General features: G+C 46.7%; 2 protein-coding genes across 2 annotated transcripts in view; both read left to right on the top strand.

Moving 5' to 3' along the window:
- The first annotated feature begins 1,454 nt into the window (after positions 1-1,454).
- LOC136845659 (gastrula zinc finger protein XlCGF57.1-like) lies at positions 1,455-3,953 on the top strand. Its single transcript, XM_067115809.1, has 4 exons — positions 1,455-2,732; positions 2,783-3,080; positions 3,318-3,437; positions 3,728-3,953. The coding sequence occupies exons 1-2, from the start codon at positions 1,680-1,682 to the stop codon at positions 3,059-3,061; spliced, it is 1,332 nt and encodes a 443-aa protein (XP_066971910.1). The 5' UTR covers positions 1,455-1,679; the 3' UTR covers positions 3,062-3,080; positions 3,318-3,437; positions 3,728-3,953.
- Positions 3,954-15,321: 11,368 nt separating this feature from the next.
- The window catches only part of LOC136845658 (adenine DNA glycosylase-like), a 117,861-nt gene continuing 112,425 nt past the window's right edge, over positions 15,322-20,757 (top strand). Inside the window, 1 exon segment of the mRNA XM_067115808.1 lies at positions 15,322-15,514. Coding sequence (XP_066971909.1) covers positions 15,322-15,514 — 193 coding nt within the window.

The raw sequence follows: 20,757 nt of genomic DNA, 5'->3' as shown, positions 1-20,757 counted from the left end.
ATAGTCCTCCGTGTCTCACTTTCTTATCAAATGATCCCAATCTTCTAGCTCACCTGTTGCCCAGTTCTCCAGGTGACAGCTGCTTTCTGGCATCAGCAGCTGTCTGACACCAACTATAGAGCTTCCAGGTCCATGAGCTTCTAGCTCGCCTGACACCCAGCTCGCCTGGCGCCCTGCTCGTTTGGCTCTGGTTACAGCCTGGTGCCCGCCAGCACCCACGAGTGCCTGTCAGTCCCAAGCTCCTAGCTCAACTGGAGCTAGCTATAGCGTGACACCAGATCATTCTCCGAACGTCCAAAATGCCTTCCAGCTCTGTGGGAGAATAGGGAGGTCTCTGTCCATTTGGAGTTTTCAGAGGACCATCCTCTACTACATATGGTTATATGGCAAGACCCATTCCGTCCACTGAATAGAATGTATTGCCCTCATGGACTTTTAACTTGAGACACACTCAGAATTGGGAGAGCAGTTTGCCTACTTTTAAGCAAAACTAAGGACGTCAGAGTAGCCTCTACCTCTTTAGCTTGCATGCATTTTATGCCCTGTACATCCTTTCTGCTTTCGACCTACTGTCTCTTCACCTTGTAATAAGGTGCAGAGTTTTTTTGCAGAGCCAGGGGTTACAATGTACCTGAAGCACCCACCACTCTGTTGATGGGTTGTGGTTATATCTCGGTGTAGGTGACAATGTTGTCTTCTTTTTTATTTTGGTGCTTCGCCATTTGAGTACTTCCTTCGCTGCAAAGTTCCCACTAAGTAGGAGGTGACCCATGGTTATACCACCACACCACTGAGTTAATATAAGCACCAACTAGAGGCAGTATCCACTTGCAGTAGCTCTCTTAACTGATAAGCAACAACAAGCATGGTTTTTCAATGCTAGCAGTTTTTTCTATTGCAAATTCATTAGTTATCTTAATGTTTTGGAGTAGAATATGCCCATGCATCCTACCTCCTATCAATGTGGGAATCAGCTATGCAATTATGTGGTAAGTTACTCAAATAAAAATGACATTTTTATAATAAAAATAAAGTTTTATACATACTTACCAAGTAATTACATGATCAAAGCCCATCCTTCTCCCCACTGATGGACATAAGGAATGAACAGATTGAGGTTATCTGCTAAAGTCGTTCCTAATATTCCCGTTGGGGGGGAACTGGTCACCTACCTAGACATTTGAAGTTTTACCTGCAAAATTTTGAATTCAAGCTGCCATGTAAGTGAACTAATAGCTATGTAATTACTTGGTAAGTATATATAAAACTTTATTTTATTATAAAAATGTAATTTTTATGTAAGGTTTTCTAATAATCTTGTACCTTCTTGTATTTCAGAGTTTCTTTCTGCCCTCATTTAATCAAGAAGTTGTCAGTTTATTAGCATCAAGGTTTTGGAAATGAATGGGGTCCAGCGATGAATTAGGTGCAAGTTCCTGTGAGGTGTTGAATAAGTTCATAAAATAGGAAATATAACATTCTAGACATCAGAAAGGAGAAATTGGAGGAAATAAGATACCTGTAATAAATAAATAAAGTGATAGAAGCAGTGATTAACAATAGGAGAAAGTGAAAAATGTTGGTGTTTACATAAATAAACAAGTAACATCAAAGGACCAAAGGCTAAAATAAGCATATTGGAATATCCTTTGATTAGCAAGACTGAAGATCCAGTAGTGATGTCTCTCGTCAAACACGAAAATACAGGTTTAGCGGTTAGTGATGCCCCAGCCAGCTGTACATCTCTATCTTTGGATCCATTGATGGAAATCAAGATGGAAATGAAGATGGAAGTGGAGGTGTGTTATGAGTCTGATGGCAGTATGAAACATGGTTCTGAGGATTTTATGTCAGCAATCGGAGGTGAAGATGATTTGCCACCCATCAGAAAGGAAGTCGATAAGGAGAAGCCCTTTGTGTGCCGGGAATGTGGGAAAGCCTTTTCCATGAAAACCCACCTGGAACAGCATTTCCAGAGCCATACCGGGAAGAGGGCAGACTCCTGTGGCAAGTGTGGAAAGGCTTTCTCCCAGAAGTCCAGCCTCAGAGAACACATCAAGACCCACAATGGAGAGAGGGCATACACTTGTGACGACTGGGGGAAGTCATTCTCCAGGAAGGCAAATCTTGAAAGAAACGTGGCGATCCACATGGGGGAGAGGTCCTTCATGTGCAACAACTGTGGGAAGTCATTCTCCAGCAAGTCATATCTCAATATACATATGAGGAACCACACAGGGGAGAGGCCATTCACGTGCAAGGACTGTGGGAAGTCGTTCTCCCAGAAATCAATTCTCAAGACCCACATGGCAATCCACACGGGGGAGAGGCCCTTCGTGTGCAATGACTGTGGGAAGTCGTTCTCCCAGAAATCAAATCTCAAGACCCACATGGTGATCCACACAGGGGAGAGGTCCTTCGTGTGCAATGACTGTGGGAAGTCTTTCTCCCTGAAATCAAATCTCAAGACCCACATGGCGATCCACACGGGGGAGAGGTCCTTCGTGTGCAATGACTGTGGGAAGTCATTCTCCAGCAAGCCATATCTCAATATGCACATGAGGAACCACACGGGGGAGAGGCCATTCTTGTGCAATGACTGTGGGAAGTCATTCTCCAGCAAGTCATATCTCAATATACACATGAGGAACCACACCTGGAGAGGTCCTTCAAAAACAAAAAATGACTGTGGGAAGTCGTTCTCCCAGAAATCAGTTCTCAAGACCCACATGGCAATCCACACGGGGATAGGCCCTTCACCAAAAACTGACTGTGCTCCAAGTCATTCTCCCAGAAATGGCATCTCAATGCCCACATGGTGATCCACACGGGGGAGAGGCCCTTCGTGTGCAATGACTGTGGGAAGTCATTCTGCAAGAAATCAAATCTCAAGAGCCACATGGCGATCCACACTGGGGAGATGGCCTTCACCTGCAATGACTGTGGGAAGTCTTTCTGCAAGAAATCTTATCTCAAGAGCCACATGATGATCCATCTTGGGGGAAGCCATTTGCTCGCGAAGTGTGGGAAAACATTTTCCAGTAGGAAGAGCCTGAAATGACATTTCTTGACTCACACTGGTGAGAAGCCCTTCAGATGCACTGACTGGAGGTTTGTTCTTACAGAAGTCACATCTGAAGGTCCACATTACATACATTACTGTACCGAAAGCATTCAGAGATTTGCTTGAAAAATACTTATTCAAAGTGGTGTAGCTTCTGGTATTTAATTCTAATTTGTTCCTCGCTCTTTACATAGGATTTCTAATATTTAATTCTAATAATTCGAATATTTCATTAATTTAATTAATTTTTCAGCTGTGGAGCGGAGTGTCCTTACTGGGCAGCAAGGGAAGCCTTCAGACGAAGTCCTGTAGGAACTTCATGAGTATCTAGTCTTACGAGGAATACATCGGCCTTGTCATGGAAAGTGGACAGGTATTGTGGGTAGGCCTTTGGATTCATCGAGGGTTAAAATTGTAGGATTTTCTTTATGTAGAAAAGGAAATGTTTCTGTTAAAATTGCAGGTTTTCTTTTATGTAGGAAGGGACTTTTTCCAGTGTATTGTACTGGGACATACTGTATGTCTAAAATGTAAAATGATTGTTCAGTCAAACAGCTCATTCAGACTAGCAAGAGAAAGAGAGAGAGATTGATTGATTGATTAATTGATTTATTTATTTATCACCAATCTCAAATGATGCCTCTCAGTCATCCCCTTACACAGGATGTCAGTCATGACTACAACCACAGGACCATGGACAAAGACCCCAGGATAATGTGGCCTTCTTTGACTCCCTCCTCCAATGGGAACTGGAGGGCTGGAATTTAACACAGACCCCTCGGACGACCAGAAGGACCTCGAGATGCAGCAGATGGTCAATCTGGAGGAGAAGGAAGATACCAAAATGGCCACTTTGTCTTCTGCCGTGACTTCCCAGTCGGACAACGATCATGGCTCCTCCGCCCACAGTAAAGTTTGTTCTTCTCTCGGGCCTCCGTTCTTTTGTTCCTCTCGGGTTCCCTTTCAGACTTTTTTATTCCTCAGTTTCCCTTTCTAACCTTTTCATTATTCCTCTCATTTTCTCTTTCAAACTTCTTCATTCCCTTTCAATCCTTTCTGTTATACTACTGTTTCCTTTTCAAACCTTTCAGATCTTAATCTGTTAGAGTACAGTATTGTGTACAGGGCCAGATTTATTATAGGGGGCAATTGCCCTGGGCACCCCCTCTCTAAGGGGCCCCCCCAACTCAAAAAAAAATAGATAGTTGGGAAATTAGCAAGGTTTTGGGAAAAAAAAGTATTTTCTGACGAAGGGGCCCCCCCATAACATACTGAGAAAGTGGTAAGCAGTCATTTGTTCTGACACGATATAAAAACCGTCGTTTCTTTACATCAGGAATTACTTCAGCATAGGCTGGAAACGGCCATTAAACTCTTGAGCAAGGTGGTTAGGCAGTAACTACTGCCAGATAGGCGGGAATACCTGCCTGCCCGGATGTAAACATTCCAGTTTTGCTTTCGGCCATCATGCGTTGCAGACGTGGTTTTGGTTCTCTCTGCCTGACTGTCATTAAGTTCTTATTATCCCGGTGGGATCTTAATGTATTTTTGTTTATATATACATGTGTTTGATATTTATTAATACAAACCCATGATTTGTGATAACCTTGCATAAGCCGTCGTTCCCTGTGCTGTCTTGGGTTTGACGGCCAAAAATACTGGCAGAACACGTAACCAGTGGTAATGCTTCTCTTACAGCAACCCTTTATGTAGATACTGAAGGCAACCCTGTACATTCGGAGATATAGTTTGGGACGTAATATCTTTACACTCCCTTACATTGATCGCTTAACGTATTTATTTTCCCTTCTTGATTTCTGCCCTCTGTGTATAAGGGGCATCACTACTTCCTTCCTACTTATGCTGAGTGTTCCTCGCTTGCCTATCTACCATACCTACAAAACTGGGATGGGAGGTTTGTGGGCGTCCCTCTGTAACCTTTCTGCTTCCACGGCACCCTTTTGGCCTCCCCTCCGTCCTTTTTTCTTCCCATATTTCTTCCTTCTCCTAATAAAAACAGATCTCGCTCCTTCGCCCTCTTCACTTGCTCATTGGGCAAAGACCACAGGGGCGGGAGCCCTAACTGACCTCTTGTAGAGTACCTCCTCCCATTATGTAGGGCAGTTCCCCTAGTAGTGAGAAGAGTCTCCCTCTACTAATCATCTTTGCTTTTCTTTCAGGTTGACAGTGAGCATCGCAGACGCAGCAGTAGTTGGCTGGATATCTCAAAGGATATCTCGCTGAAGCAGTCCTGACGTTCATTTAGTGTTGCTTCAGGATCGACCACGTTACCTGGTTAGATGACATACAGTATTTCCATGTCAGGATCGTTCTGACTTTGTTCCCGCCGATGTGGATCGATCACTGTCATTGCTGGTCTTCATGTATGCTGTTGCACTACCTTTGGCGTATCTGTGGTCCATCTGCTCCTGCTGCTCCACGTTTTAGGCTCTTGTTAACTTGACGACAGTCTCTGGGCGGCTCTTCCTGGTCTCCTGCCGCAGCCGCCATCTGTCGCTACTGGTGACTTTCATGTTACATTTCTGTCCATTGCAGTAGCTCCTGCCTTCAACCTTTCACTAACGTTTCCTCCTGCATCGGCTGTCCTGATCGTGCCCGCTACTTCTCCTTCCGGTCTCATTCACCTGGGGCCGCTTCCGTTGTGTCCCTGCCAGCTGCCCTGGAGATTAATGTCTGCCATCGTGTAGAAGATGTTAGCGTGAAGTTGAAGGAACAGCCTTGTGGAAGTGATTTCCTGGCCATTGCAATTGCTCCTGCCCTCCGAACCTCTGCTGTTGCTCCTGCATCGGCTGTCCTGATCATGACTGCTGCTTCACCTGGCAGTTGTGTCCGGGGCCGCTTTCATTGTGTTCCTGCCAGCTGCCCCAGAAGTTACAATGTCCGCCATCCTGTAGAAAATGTCGGCGGGAAGATGAAGGAAGTCACCCTGATGAAGTGATGTTTCTGACCGTTGCAGTAGCTCCTGCCTTCCGAACCGCTAAGGTAGCTCCTGCTTCGGCTGTCTGATCATGCCTGCTGCTTCTCCTGGTGGTGGTGTCCTGGGCCGTGTCCATTGTGTTCCTGTCTGACTGCCCTGGAGGTTATGATGTTTCGTGACCACCATCCTGTAGATGATGTCAGAGTAGAGGTGAAGGAAGTCGCCCTGTGGATTTGTAGCCAAGCTGACTTCATCTTATCTTGCATTTGTCTCCTGCTTCTTCTTCCTTCCTCTCCCCGAGGTCCAATGTCCGGTCCCGAGAATCGGACAGACCTTCATCGGCCGAAGGAGAGGAAGGCTGCTTCTTCCCCTTGATGCCCTTGGACGTCTTAGGGACTTCCTCCTTCCGAGGAGGCAGTGGGTCTCTCGTTGGCTCTTCCCAACCTTCGGGTTAGGAAACCGATTTGCATAGCCCTGGGTTTTGTGTTTGGAAGCCACAGGTGCGTGAACCTCGGTTTGTGGTCCTTTCCCAGTCCTAGAGGTTCCACCTCAAGACTGGGGCTGCTTCAGGCGCTCGTTCACAAACCAAGCTCCAGTGCTCGAGATTCTATTTTATTCCTATCTTGATCTGGTCTGGAGATATTTTCCTAACCCAGTTCAAGCAGTTCCAAAGGGCCGAGGCACCCAGGTGTCTCTGCTCTTCCTGCCAGCACCAAATGTTCTCCAAACCAGTGCTCGGTCGGGTTCCCAGCCTGGTGTCTTCATCCTGTCAGTTTGAACATCAGAAGAAGCAGGGAAGAGATTCCCTTCGAACTGGTCCTGCAGGGACTTCTAAGGGACTGACTCTCCTCCGGGAGACAAGTTTCTCTCGTTCTTTTCCCCCTCGGATCTAAATTTAAACTTCTGTGGGGTCTTGCATTTCTTGTACACAAATCAGACACCACATTCATCGGGAATCGCTCTTTCAGAGTGGTTCAATTCAAAAACACAAAAATCAACACACAACACAGATACATAGAACATATAACCACACTATTCTCACCCTGATCCTCGGTTGCTGGGAGATGGATTAAGGTGTCCACTGCTCCCAACACAGCATTGACAAACCACACAAACAAAACTGAAAACAGACTCTCAACCAACAAAACGAGCAAAACTAAGAGACACATGCACCATCAATGTCCCCAAAATCCTCGTATCCAAAAACTCAGACAACTGAACTGCCCACTTTCATTCTTGAACCTCAACTCAAGACTCTTACATTATCACTTACATTTTCATCTACCTTTACTCTTTCTTTCAACTCCTCATACGTCCAATCATTAACTCCTTTCAAATCACCTGTCATCACCTGCCGTCTACCTTCACATACCTCTCATCATCCACATTCACCAATGTACGTAATATTCCCACTCAATCTCCCTCACATATTCCTCGGACTCGCTTCTTCCTGACACTTTCGGCAATGACGTTATATATACCCTCGGATCTCCCATGTTCAAAACCCCATCATATACACACATTTGCCCTGACTAATTTATTTTCATCTATTCCCTCAACTACATACTCACAACTATCATTGTTGGCTATCCCGAGGCTATCCAGCCATGCCACTTTCACACTCACAACTTCTCCAATCTCATGTGGCACTTTTACCCTCTCTGTCGCAATTACAGGCACTCTCTTCCACAATTTTTGCTCAACCCTACCATCCTTCCCCAAATACAAATCCCCAAGCACATCCCCTTTCATACGTAATTCAATTACATTCATACTAGGACGGACCACCATCCCATTTTTTCAAAAACTTACATCCCAATAAAATATCATATTTATCATTCATTACTCTCAATCACACAAAAATCACTTTCTTCCATCATTACACCCCCAATTTCTAACCGTTCACACACTCTTCCAACCACTGCTATCCCTAAATTTCCAATCCTCTTACTTCCCCTGACAATTCCTAATTTCACACGTATTCCTCAATTTCTCACATCCATTCATAAATATGACATTCATACTACACCCGGTATCTACTAACGCAATCAATCTTACTCCTTACAACACACTTGCACACTCATGCACTCGTCAGTCTTTCCAGCAAAGCCTCCCTCATGCAACAACCCCTCACGTATATGCATCACACACACCGCTTGCATCCTAGAGGATCCACCCATTTGAACCCCCTTCACACTCAGTTTCCCGAATTCACTGTCACAGTCACCCTCTTTCGTCTACATACACTTGATACATGCCCTTCCATTCCACATTCGACACACTTCACTCTCGGTTCTGAACACATTCTCGCATAATGCCCATTCTTACCACAGTTGCCACATATTACATTCACTCGGGTACCCCTACAACCATTAGCAATGTGACCCCCTGTCCGCACCTGTAGCATTTAACCCCTATCTTTCGTGACACTCACTTACCAAATGTCCCGATTGCCCACACACCCAAACACGCTCCTAAAGCCCACCTACACTCATTCTTTGTATGTCCTTCCTTTCCACATCTAAAACACTTCGCTCGACTTCCACTCACCGACCTTCCCCTTTGTACACTACTATCCCTAACCCGCCCAACCCGTTGTTCCCTTACAAACCCACCATTCATCCTCACTGGCACCTCCACATTACTTGCTCTTACACTCCTATCTATTACACTATCTGCCATTCTCATTGGGCCCCTCAACACTGCATCCCTAAAGCTTCCAAACTCTGGCACTCTCTCATCTACCCCAGCCCTTACACTCACACTTCTGCTCTCTTTTATAACCCTGTCAAGCTCATAATCTTCTACAATTTCCAAAATTTCTCCCCAAGTTAACCTTTCACTCGTCCATCTTTTCTTCTCCTTCCGCTTCAAGTTCACAAATTCTCTCAACTCCATCTGGCACTGTCTCTAACAACTCTCGTACTAACTCCTTACATTCATCTATCCCATCATCCCCAAACTACTTCCTTGCCAACGTCTCCAGCCTACAAGCATACAATGACAAGGTTTCCCCAGCTTTCATTCTTGCCTCATCAAATCCATTCTTCCTCTTATACTTAACACTCGCTTTTCATACGCCTCCCTTGCTCAACTAGTCTAGCTTTCACCTTGTCATACTCAACATCTCCCACACTCATAATAACCCTATACATACCAAGCAAAACCCAGTCAAATATTCTCCTAATTCTCGTGCCCACACTCTCTTACTCTCCCCATACTTATCCTGACAAAACCTTTCATACTCCCTAAAGAAATCATGCACATCCCTACTTACATACTCATTATACCTTTCACACCAGGTACCTCCCTCACATACATAGCCTTTCTCACTTCTTTCTCACTTTCACTCTCACTTTAAGCTACTTTCACTCTGTCCTTTCATACCCTCTTCCGAATACAAAGAGTCCACTTCCGCACTTACATTCATCTTACTCATTACACTCTTCTTCCCCTTCTTTTTATCCACTTTTATCCATTCACCTCCATCCACCTCACTATCACTACTATCTTTACCCTCTCCCTTCTTTCCTGCCTTTCCCACTTCCTTACCCTTCCTACCAATTTCCTTTCCTTTTCCCTTTTTCCCTTTTTCTTCCCCTGACTTATCCTTACTTTCCCTCTGTTCCTTCCCTTGCTTTCATTCCCTTTTTCCTTACCGTGCCTCTCATTCTCTCGTTTCTTACTTCCTATTCCCACATCACTTTCATCACTCACACTTCCATTCACTTCTTCCTCCTTTTCTTTCTCTCTTGCCCCTTCACACGTTCCAGAGGACCTGCCTCCAACAACCCCTTCTCCAAAAACACCCTTGAACATACCTTTCACCATTTCTTCTACACCTTTCATCATTCCCTCCAACTTTTTATCCACCCTCTCTTCCATTCTCTCTTCTCACTTTTTCATCTCCCCTTTCATTTCCTCTTTCGCTCCTTTTACCAATGATCCCATCTCTTCCAACTGAAGCCTCAATTTCTCATTCTCACTCTTTAACCATGCATTCTCCTCTCTTGACAGCCGCAACTCCTCTCTCAACCTCACCAGTTCCTCTTCCATCCTTTCCTCCAGTCACACTACCTGCCACCAAGCTTAATTGCAACTGCAACACCAGTTGCCCCACGTTGGGCGCCAATATTATGTGGCGGAATTCAAAAACACAAAAACAACACACAACACAGATACATAGAACATATAACCACACACAACACTCACCCTGATCCTCGGTTGCTGGGAGATGGATTAAGGTGTCCACGGTCGCCAACACAGCACACAAAACCACACAAACAAAACTGAAAACAGACTCTCAACCAACAAAACGAGCAAAAAGAAAGAGACACATGCACCATCAGTGTCGGCAACCGGTATCCAAAAACTCAGATGACTGAACTGCCCACTTTCAAGGTTGAACCTCAACTCAAGATTCTTACATTATCACTTACATTTTCATCTACCTTTACTCTTTCTTTCAACTCCTCATACGTCCAATCATTAACTCCTTTCAAATCACCTGTCATCACCTGCCGTACCTTCACGTACCTCTCATCATCCACATTCACCAATGTACGTAATATTCCCACGCAATCTCCCTCACATATTCCTCGACTCGCTTCTTCCTGACACTTTCGGCAATGACGTTATATATACCCTCGGATCTCCCATGTTCAAAACCCCATCATATACACACATTTGCCCTGACTAATTTATTTACATCTATTCCTCAACTACATACAACTATCATTGTTGGCTATCCCGAGGCTATCCGGCCATGCCACTTTCACACTCACAACTTCTCCAATCTCATGTGGCACTTTACCCTCTCTGTCGCAATTACAGGCACTCTCTTCCACAATTTTTGCTCAACCCTACCATCCTTCCCCAAATACAAATCCTCAAGAACATCCCCTTTCATACATAATTCAATTACATTATTACTAGGACGGACCACCATCCCGCATTTTTTCAAAAACTTACATCCCAATAAAATATCATATTTATCATTCGTACTCTCAATCACACAAAAATCACTTTCTTCCATCATTACACCCCCAATTTCTAACCGTTCACACACTCTTCCAACCACTGCTATCCCTAAATTTCCAATCCCTCTTACTACGCCCTCGTTGCCAGTCTTGAAGTCTTCTAAGACTGGTTCTGTGCTTGGCTCTTTCGATCTCTTAGGAAACTGAAAGCAGCCGCTCCCAATTTTTGGAAGTCTCGTGGGTAGCTCAAATTCTATGAATCACGAGCTCTCCTGATGAGAGGCACAGGACGAGAGAAACTGCCAAGACACACAGGTGTCTGGTTGCCGGGGCACCCGGGCGTCTGGGTGCCGAAACACCCAGGTGTCTGGGTGCCAAGACACCCAGGTGTCTGGGTACCGAGACACCCGGATGTCTGGGTGCCGAGACACCAGGTGTCTTGATACTGCCCGCCAGCTGCTTCGGTTGCTCGGCTGGGCTTCATTCTTGTGTCTTGAACTTTAGGGTTCGAGCATACAAGATAGCAGACACAGAATTCCCCTTTGAACCTTCTTCTCGAGGGGCCTCGGCCTCGAAGGAGTTTAGAGTTCAGGAAACTAGCAATAGTTCATGGTACACAAGTTCCAGCCTGCCCAGTTCCGATTGTGTTCGCGCGATCGGCTCGGCCCCTGGTCGCGCTTACGAGACTGGATTGGCTCGACTCGGCTTGCGAGACTGGCTCGGCTCGGCTCGGCTTGCAAGACTGCTCAGCTCGGCTCGGCTCGCCCCACCTGCCTCCCAGTCCACCACATACCAACTAACTGGATCATGTTCGTGTGATCGGCTTGGTTTGGTGTAGCTCAGCTCGGCCCTACTCGGGTTTTTCTGATTCCGGTTCTCGGCTATGTTCGAGTGAACTTTTTGCTCTTCCCAGGAAAGCGCTTTGCCATGGCTCAAGTGCTCTTCTTACCCCGTGTGGCAGTAATCTCCTTCGGTTGATTATAGCTCACGGTCCGTCTCTCCTGCTTATCTTGCTGGCAGGACAGGTAGGGATACTTTCTCCTCACCTGTTCTCATCTCCCCTCGCTTGTTCCGAGAGGCGCGAGATGGACAGAGAGAGCTCTGACGAACTTCTTCCGAGTTCAGCTGCCTGGCATGCTTTGGGTGTCTATCCCCCGATTCTCTCGTAGTATAACCAGGTAGCCGAGGAGGGTTTCATGGGATGTGTCAAGGTCTCCCTCCAAGGGGAGAGGTACAGGAGTTTCACGCTTCGGAAACAGCGAGGGTCTTCCTCTTCAAGTTGCGATCGCCCCTGTGTTTCCGGAGAACTTCGTGCTGATTTGTCAGTGCGAGGATCCCCGGGACAGGACCGCGGCTCTCCCAGTGAAGAATCTTCATCACTCGCAACCCTTGCAGTTCCCGAGGGGCAGAGAGTGTCGGGGACCGCCGCGGTCCTGTTTTCAAGAGTGTTCTCAACCTGATAAATTATTTCCTTCAGAGGAGTTAATTCAGGTGGAGACACCAAGCTTCTCCCCTGCCTCAACAGAATATGAATTCTTGCCTCGGAGGGTCTTGCCGACCGCAGTTCTTTGGGCAATTCTGGTGCTAAGAAGAAGGATTTTGTCCCAATTCGGATCTCCGGTTTCATAAGTTCCGAGTTGGTTCGATACTTAGGAACGAACCTTTACTTGGTTCTGCCTTTATCTTTCAGAGATTTGCCAGATACCCTGGTAATCAAGGTTCGTACCAGGGCACTGCCTTGTCCTTTGGACAACGGCCAAGACCTTTGGGTTATAGTCATCTCAACTCAACCTTGAGTTCAAGCCAGCCCCCCCTCCACTCCTTAGCTAAGAAGTCCCAGGCTTCAGAAGAAGACTGCAGAACATATAGTCCTCTTCTTCCCTTCTAGGAAAGTGCACATAACTATGTCTCTTTCCACCCTCTTTCCCATATGGGAAGAGGGAAGAAGGAAGAGAGAAGAGAAGTATTGACCAGAAGTAGTTCTCCTACTGCTGATGCCTGGACGAAATGATACTTATCAAGTCTCTGGAACTGGCAGCGACATTGCCGAGACCTGGGAATGGATTCCTTCAGGAGAAGTATCCATTTCCCTTAGGTCTCTGGAATTCTTTCCATTGAACTTACATCCTGCCTCCTCTCCCCGTGCTCCTGATTCGGGAAATGCCAGCCTGGCTAGAGCTAATTATCTTGGTACCCTGTCATCTTGCAGAAGCTTCCCCATGGTGGAGAATGGAAGTCTGCTTCCATTCCTCTGTCCTTCTTTCCTCTTCGAAGTATGAGGAAAGAGTTAGGCTAATGCTTGATTGAAGGAACCTTCGAATATGCTTGCATATTCCCCTCACATCTTGTGTCTATTTAGGGATTCACCGATTGAGGAATAGGCGCACACCGGTAAGACCTTGTCTTGAAGGTGTTTGACCAAGACGATTAGTACCTTCTTATCACCATCCTGGGCTCAGGGCAGCCTTTTGGCCGTCCGAGAATTCAGGATGAAATTTTGTGACACTCACTGGTTTCATTGAACAACAAAACTACAGTAGTGGCATTTGTCGACAAACAAGAGGCAGTCGTTTTTTCCTCCTGTTTCATCTGTCGACATTTGCAGGTACTCAAGTTTCGAGAAGCTTCTTTGGTCGTGCTGTCCCAGGGAACTGTTCCCTGGGTGGCATGTGACTCTCATTTAGGGTTCCTGTCCGTGCTCTGCACGTGCCTTACAAGAGTTATTAGATAGAGATATGCCCTCTTAGGACCATCTCTCACCTTACTCCAGCCTTGGTATAGAAGATGGAAGAACAGGGATGGGGAACATACCTCGACTTCTTCTCGGATGTCGTAGGTGGACTCCGAATCCATCGGTATCCACTGTCGGGTTCGAGTCCTTCTTGTTCCCCCTCCTCCTTGGACTTTGTGTCGATGATCCAGATTATTCGTTACTTTGTCCTATTAGGAAGCTGTGGTGCTTCCCGAAAGGCTCGACATTCCTAACCTGGATGTCGTCAACATTTTTGCTAGTACTGTCTCTCCCAAGGAAGATGTGTCTAAGGACACATCTTCCTCCTGACTTCATGAGGCGATCAAAGGAGGTACCCGGCAGCTGACGACGACGATACTGGTACCTTCCACCTGAGAGCTCACAAAGTCGATGGCATGGTCCATCCCCCGCATTCCGGAAGTTTTTGTCTGTCTGGAAGCAAGACGTGGTCTCTTAGACCACACTCTTGTCTTCTTCCTTCGGTCTTGCCCACAGGCCCTTGGAACCTTTTTTCCTTGGCTCTGTGGTGGCGGCTCAACAAGTTGTGTTGTTTTACCCGGCTCCTTAAGAGGACGAGTAGCATCTCGCCTAAGGTGTTGGTTCTGGAAGGGAGAAGGATTCCGAGAGTGACTGACCTCCCCCCCCCCCATCCTCCCACTACTCCTCCTTAGGGATGAGAATAGGACTCGAACCAATAGCTGCTTTAACTGGCACTGATGCAGTAAGACTACACATCAAGCACCCGTTCTATTTTTCTTCTAGAATCATAGAAGCAGTTCTGCTCTAGCAAGGGGAGGAAGGAGAGACTGGCAATAAGGGTTTTTCCTTACTGCCTCCAACTGTAGATTCTTCCAGCCTATTTCATGAGTTGCGTTTCCTCACTCATGCGAAAAGGTCCAGTATCTGACATTTGATCTTGCAGTTCCTACACTCCGATCAATATGTCAGAGGCACGGTACTCCTCACTCTTTCGACCAGGAGGAGTAGCCCAGGTGTGCAGAACTCCAGTCAGTTCAGGAGACTCACTCAGATTCCTCCCTCCAACCAGTGAGTCTTCCTAATGTAAAGGACCGATAGTTTGTATATCGTGTAGGAACAAATCACAATTTTTGAAAGTAAATTGTATTTTTCCTAACTATACAAACCTGAGGTCCTTTACATTACATACTATGCCCACCTCATGCCACCCCTCAATCTGAACCTGGACCGAAAGGCAAACTGGAATGTTTACATCCGGGCAGGTGGGTATTCCAGCCTACCTGGCGGTAGTTACTGCCTAACCACTTTGCTCAAAAGTTTAACGGCCGTTTCCAGCCTATGCCTGAAAGTAATTCCTAATGTAAAGGATCTCAGGTTTGTATAGTTAGGAAAAATACAATTTACTTTTAAAAATTGTGATTTTAGCTCATCAATGGGCTGGTTAAGCAACCTTTGGCTGTTTTGTCATCAGATGGGTGACTTCTCTCCTCAGAGTTGATTCCTTGGGAAAGGATCTTTACCAAAACTTCCTCAGTCTAAACAGCTGTAAATTAGTACCTATTCCTGATGGAGTAGTGTCCAGCTATGGGTTAAATAGCAAAACTCAGTAATGAGGGGAAGAAATGAAAGATTAAACAACAACGACATAAATGGAACCTCTGGCAACAGGGAGCTTCATCCAACAGCCAGTTATACAGCCCAACGAGCGGGGGAGGTCGGTCAGGTACTTGGAGGTCATCACCCAGCAGCTGACCACCACAGTGACAGTAACCAGCAACCAGAGACAGGAGCTACAGAGGAAGGTCAGAAGAAGAAGAAGAAATGGACAAGAGAAGAAAATAAGGAAATATGGAGATGCTACATCAGGAGCAACCTGACAGAAAGATGACAATTGGGCAACATCTGGAATGAGAGAAATAACACCCCTCAAACAGAACAGAGGCTGGCAGAGCAAGTAAGAAACGCAAAGAGAAAGAACTGGCTCACCACAACAGAAAGATAGGAACTGGAGAGAGAAAAGGGATTTTGACAAAGGAAAAATTTATTTCTGAGGGAGGCCCCGTTTCACCCGGTGAAATTCCATTCTTACTTGAATTTCTAGGTATAAATATTGCTAAATATACCAGAGAAAAAAGCTTAGAGGAATGCTGGAGTTACTACCCCCAGATTGAGCACCTTCGATGAAGATGTCGGTATAACCAAGGGTGAGTGAAGGAATCACAACCACAGAGCCACACTCGATAGACATCCCCATGTCAATATCCCGAGAAGAGTGAGGGGCCGTGCCAGCGCCCCACGCTCCCCAGCCCGCCACGCGGCGACTCCAGCGCCATCTGAACTCATTCCAGACTAGCACCATCCCCAGGCTTGGCATGAGCCAGCAGGGGGCGAACCTGTACCTCAAAAATATTCTAGGGGGTCACCGGGTGACACGGGGCCTCCCTCAGAAATAGATTTTCCTTTGTCAAAATCCCTTTCTGAGCTCGGCCCGTGTCACCTGGTGAAATAGTGCCAGAGAATCATGCCAAGACTGCAAAGCTGCAACAAAATACCAAAGGTAAATGGAAAGAGACACATGCTATGGAAAAATAGATTTAATAAGAATATCTCAACAATGAAAATCGGGCTTAACTATAAGTAAATACTGGTGGCACATTACACCTCACATCAAAGATTACCATGAAATAACAAACTTAACCTAGGAACAATCGTAGAAATACAAACATGTAGTACAATAGGGGAAATAAAAGGCCCCTACAAATCAATAGAATAACCAGTAATTACAAACTTAAACCTAAAGGCAATGAGATACAAATGAAAGACAAAAATATATAAGGTACATGAAGCAAAATAAAAACCGCTTCAGTACCTCTGACTAAATCTAAATCCGTAACATATCAAATTCCAAAACACAAGACAAGCAATAATCAGATAAACCAATATCGAGTATGAGGAGCAAGGCAGCGAGGCATGAACGATCCAGAAAGGCAGGCAGTGAAATAAATGAGGCAGGTGGGCGGGGGCGGGGAAAGGAAAGGGATAAGGATAATTAATGTGGGAGATGACACTTCCCACAGCCACTGTAGAAAATTTAAGAGCTTGAGTGATTTTAAATAGTGGCGTTTAAACACTAGAGGTGATTTCCATCCTGTATATTTGGTAAGTTCAGCAAAATCCATATTATAAAAATAATTGGTGGAGGTAGCTACTGCTCGGATATCATGAACCTTTGGAACTGAATCGGGTTAGCTTGTAATAAAATACAGAATTTGTTGTCTTATAGCATTCAAAGAAAGAGTACCACCTTTTTCCCTGATGAAAAGAGGACCCGACTTAAACTGTGGAGTTCTTTGTAGGTAAGACTTTAAGGTAAATACTGGACATAATGACTGGTCCTGAGGAAGAGGCACCACCTTCCAGAGGGACCACCTGTCCTGAGGGTCTTCATTCTTAGCTAAGAACGTATGATCAGGGGAAAGGAGGACTTCTCCAGATGGAAGGAAATTAACATGATCATCACCTCTAGTGAGGGCCGACAGCTCTGAAATTCTGGCACCTGAAGCTAAGCTAATCAGAAACAAGGTTTTCCTTAACAGATCCAAGTGTGAGCATAGAGAATTATCAATGTCAGTGGCTAATTTCAAAACATCGTTGAGGAACCAGGTAACGGAAGCAGGGCGAGTTACTGGTCTCAAACGGGCACATGCTCTGGGGATGGAGGAGAAGTATGAATCTGTAAGGTCAATATTAAAACCGTACAAAAAATACCTTCTTTAAGGCTGATTTAGCTGTAGTAATAGTGGCCAGAGCAAGGCCTTTTTCAAACAATGACCTAAAGAAAGTAACTGCTAAGTTGGTTGTCATAGTTTGAGCTCCAGATGCCTTTAGAAAGGACGCCAATTTTTTGACTGCCGAATCGTATTGTCTGAGAGTAGAATCTCTCTTGTCTGATTCTAAAAACAGAGTGTTGACGGGGTCAATGTTTGCTCCCTTCTTTGCAGCAAACTTTATAAAGTCCATAAAACCAGTGCATTCTGAATTCTTAAGGAAGCTGACACAGTCTTTGTTTGTACAACTTGGGTCAGTCTGGGTTTGGGTATCTGATGACACCGCAACTTGAGTTCCTGTAATAGAGGGAACCAGTTGCTCTTCGGCCAATAGGGGGCTACTAGAGCTAATTGGCCGTTGAATGACCTGAGTTTGTGTAGGACTTTTAACAACATATTTATCGGAGGGAACAGATATATCCTCTCCCAACAATTCCAATCTATGGACATCGCATCTGTGGCGAAAGCCTGGGGGTCCAGGTTGGGAGCCACGTAACAGGGAAGCTTGTGATTGCTTTCCGTGGCGAACAGGTCCACTTGGAGGCCCGGAACCCGGCGCGAATCCACTTGAAGGAGTTCCCGTCCAGAGACCACTCCGTCTCCAACGGAGTAGTCCTGGACAGGGAGTCCGCCACCACGTTCCCGCCCCCCCGCTAGGTGGGTGGCTGACAGATGCCAGCCGTGCTTGTTCGCCAAGGAGAAGATAGCTACCATCACCTGGTTTACGCGACCTGATTTGGAGCCGCCCCTGTTGATGCAATGAACCACCACGGCGCTGTCCAGCACAAGCCTGTTGTGAATCCGGCTGGCGGGCGAAGTTTCTTGAGTGTTAGAAACACTGCCATAGCTTCCAAGGTGTTTATATGAAACTGTTGGAACATTGTGGACCACGTTCCTTGAACTTTTATTTTGGTGAGTACCCTCCCCAACCGCTTAATGAAGCGTCCGTGTGGATTACCAACGCTGGAGGGGGAAATTGAAGTGGAACCGACTTGACAGGCCACTGACTGTGACCATGGCCGGAGTGTTGTTTTCAGGATTCGCGGGATTGAAGAGATCCTGTCTCTGAGCCTGACATTGGCTCGTCTCCGCCATACTCTGTTTATATCTTTTAGTTTCGTTTTCAAAAGCAGGTCCGTCACTGAGGCGAATTGAAGGGAGCCGAGAATCCTCTCTTGAGACCGGCGGGATGCTGTTTTGTCCCTCAGAAATTTCCTGGTAGCGGCGGCAATCTCCTTCCGCTTGGGTGGCGGGAGGGACAACCTGTACGAAGTCAGGTCCCATTGGAGGCCTAGCCACTGAAACCGGGATTCCGGAGTCAGGCGGGACTTCTCCCTGTTCAGCTGAAAACCTAACGACTCCAGAAACTTGATCACTATGGTCGTAGCCTTCCGGCACTCCAAGACTGTCGGAGCCCAGATTATCCAATCGTCCAGGTAAGCCGCCAGGGAGATTCCACGGGACCGTAGTTGTTGGACGACTGTTTCCGCCAGTTTCGTAAAAATTCTGGGGGCTACATTGAGTCCGAAAGGCATGACTTTGAAGGAGTAGGCTTGTTTCCCAAGTTTGAAACCCAGGAAGGGAGAGAAGTTCCGAGCAACCGGGACGTGATAGTAAGTGTCTGAAAGATCGATAGAGGTGGTGACGGCTCCACGCGGAAGTAGAGTCTGTACCTGAGCTACCGTAAGCATGCGAAACTTGTCGCATCTTATATATCGATTTAGACGTGATAGATCTAGAATCACTCTTTGTTGGCCGGAATCTTTCTTTGGGACTGTGAACAACCTGCCTTGAAATTTGAGGTGCCTTACTTTCTTTATTGCTCTCTTGTTGAGAAGCTCTGTTACAAAGTCCTGTAGAGTTTTGGAGGGGTTGGTAAAACCTGGTCAAGGAGGATCCTTGATCCAGCTCCAACCCAGACCTTTGGACACAATCTGTGTGCCCAAGGGCTGAAGGTCCACTGGTCCTTGAACCAGTAGAGGCGACCACCTACCTGATTGGTTTCAGTGGGAGGAAGAGGGCTTGCTTCCTCTACCACGGCCTGATCGTCCTCGAGAGGTGGAACCAGGCCTACCTCTGTATGGGGCGCGACCCTGCCTCCCCTTGCACTTCTATTAAGGCCGTGAAAGACCCCACGGCCCTCATAGGGAGGGTTGTACGCGGAGAAGAGACGTGCGATGGTGCAGCAAGAGGTTGGGCTGGTTGAACCAGCACGTATTGGTGGGGTTGAGCCTTGGAGGTGGAGGGTTGGCCTACCACCGAGACTGGGACAGCTTGAACCACTGTCTGGGGATGAGGCCTCCTTCTCCTGAAGCGTTTCCCGGCTTAGCCTGGGAACCACCAGCTTCGGGAGTTTTTCCGTTGAAGGCGAAATACCCCACCTCGCTCGCAGACTCTGATTAGCCCTAGTAGCTTCGCCCAGGACCCTCGAGACTTCATCCTCTGGGAAGAGGTTAGTCCCCAGATGGAGCTCTTCATGAGCTTATTAGGCTCATGGTGAATGTTGGCATCCACGAAAATGAATTTGCGGCACTCCAACTTGGCCACCATGAAGTCAAACAGGTCTGACTGAAAACCTGCCAGCAGGGATTTAGCCAGAACCTGGAAGAGTTGTTCGTCTGCGCATGAGATGGCCACCGCCTCAGACAGACACAAGGAATTTAGAGACCGGCTCAGTCTCGTCCTTGCCTCGAACTCCGTCTTCAGGAGAGCTTCTGGGAGTTTGGGAAGCTGCTCACTGAATTGTGAGGACGCACAAGAGGCATCTAGTTTACCCACCGTGAAAGTAGATGGGCGTCCCTCCAGAACTCCTCACCCCCCGGGAACACCAGGGATGTGGAGTCCGTCTCCCTGAGCTGAGGCAAAGGTTTGCCTTCAAAGCAGGCCTGAGCAGTTGCCAAAGTAACTTTATTCATGCAGGGAGTGGGTAACTTGTCACCCAAGGAGAACATAGTATAGTTCCCCTTGAGCGGAGTGAGTTCGTATTATCTGCTTGCCACTCAGTGAGAGTGCGAAGCAGAGCCGATTGTGCCTGGTCCTAGGGGAAGATCACCGTCTCCTTTGGGACCTTATCAGAACGTACCCAGGCTTCCTCCGTCAGCCTAACGAAGCCTGGGTAGGGGGCAAGAGGTCAGGAGGAAGAACTCCAGCTCCTCCAGATGTCTTGTGCCCAAACCCTCGATTGTCAGGGTATCCTCATGGTGAATGGCATGTAAGGC

This window comes from Macrobrachium rosenbergii, chromosome 14, assembly GCF_040412425.1.
Source record: "Macrobrachium rosenbergii isolate ZJJX-2024 chromosome 14, ASM4041242v1, whole genome shotgun sequence".
Taxonomy (NCBI): domain Eukaryota; kingdom Metazoa; phylum Arthropoda; class Malacostraca; order Decapoda; family Palaemonidae; genus Macrobrachium; species Macrobrachium rosenbergii.
This window is presented reverse-complemented; position numbering and strand designations above follow the sequence as displayed.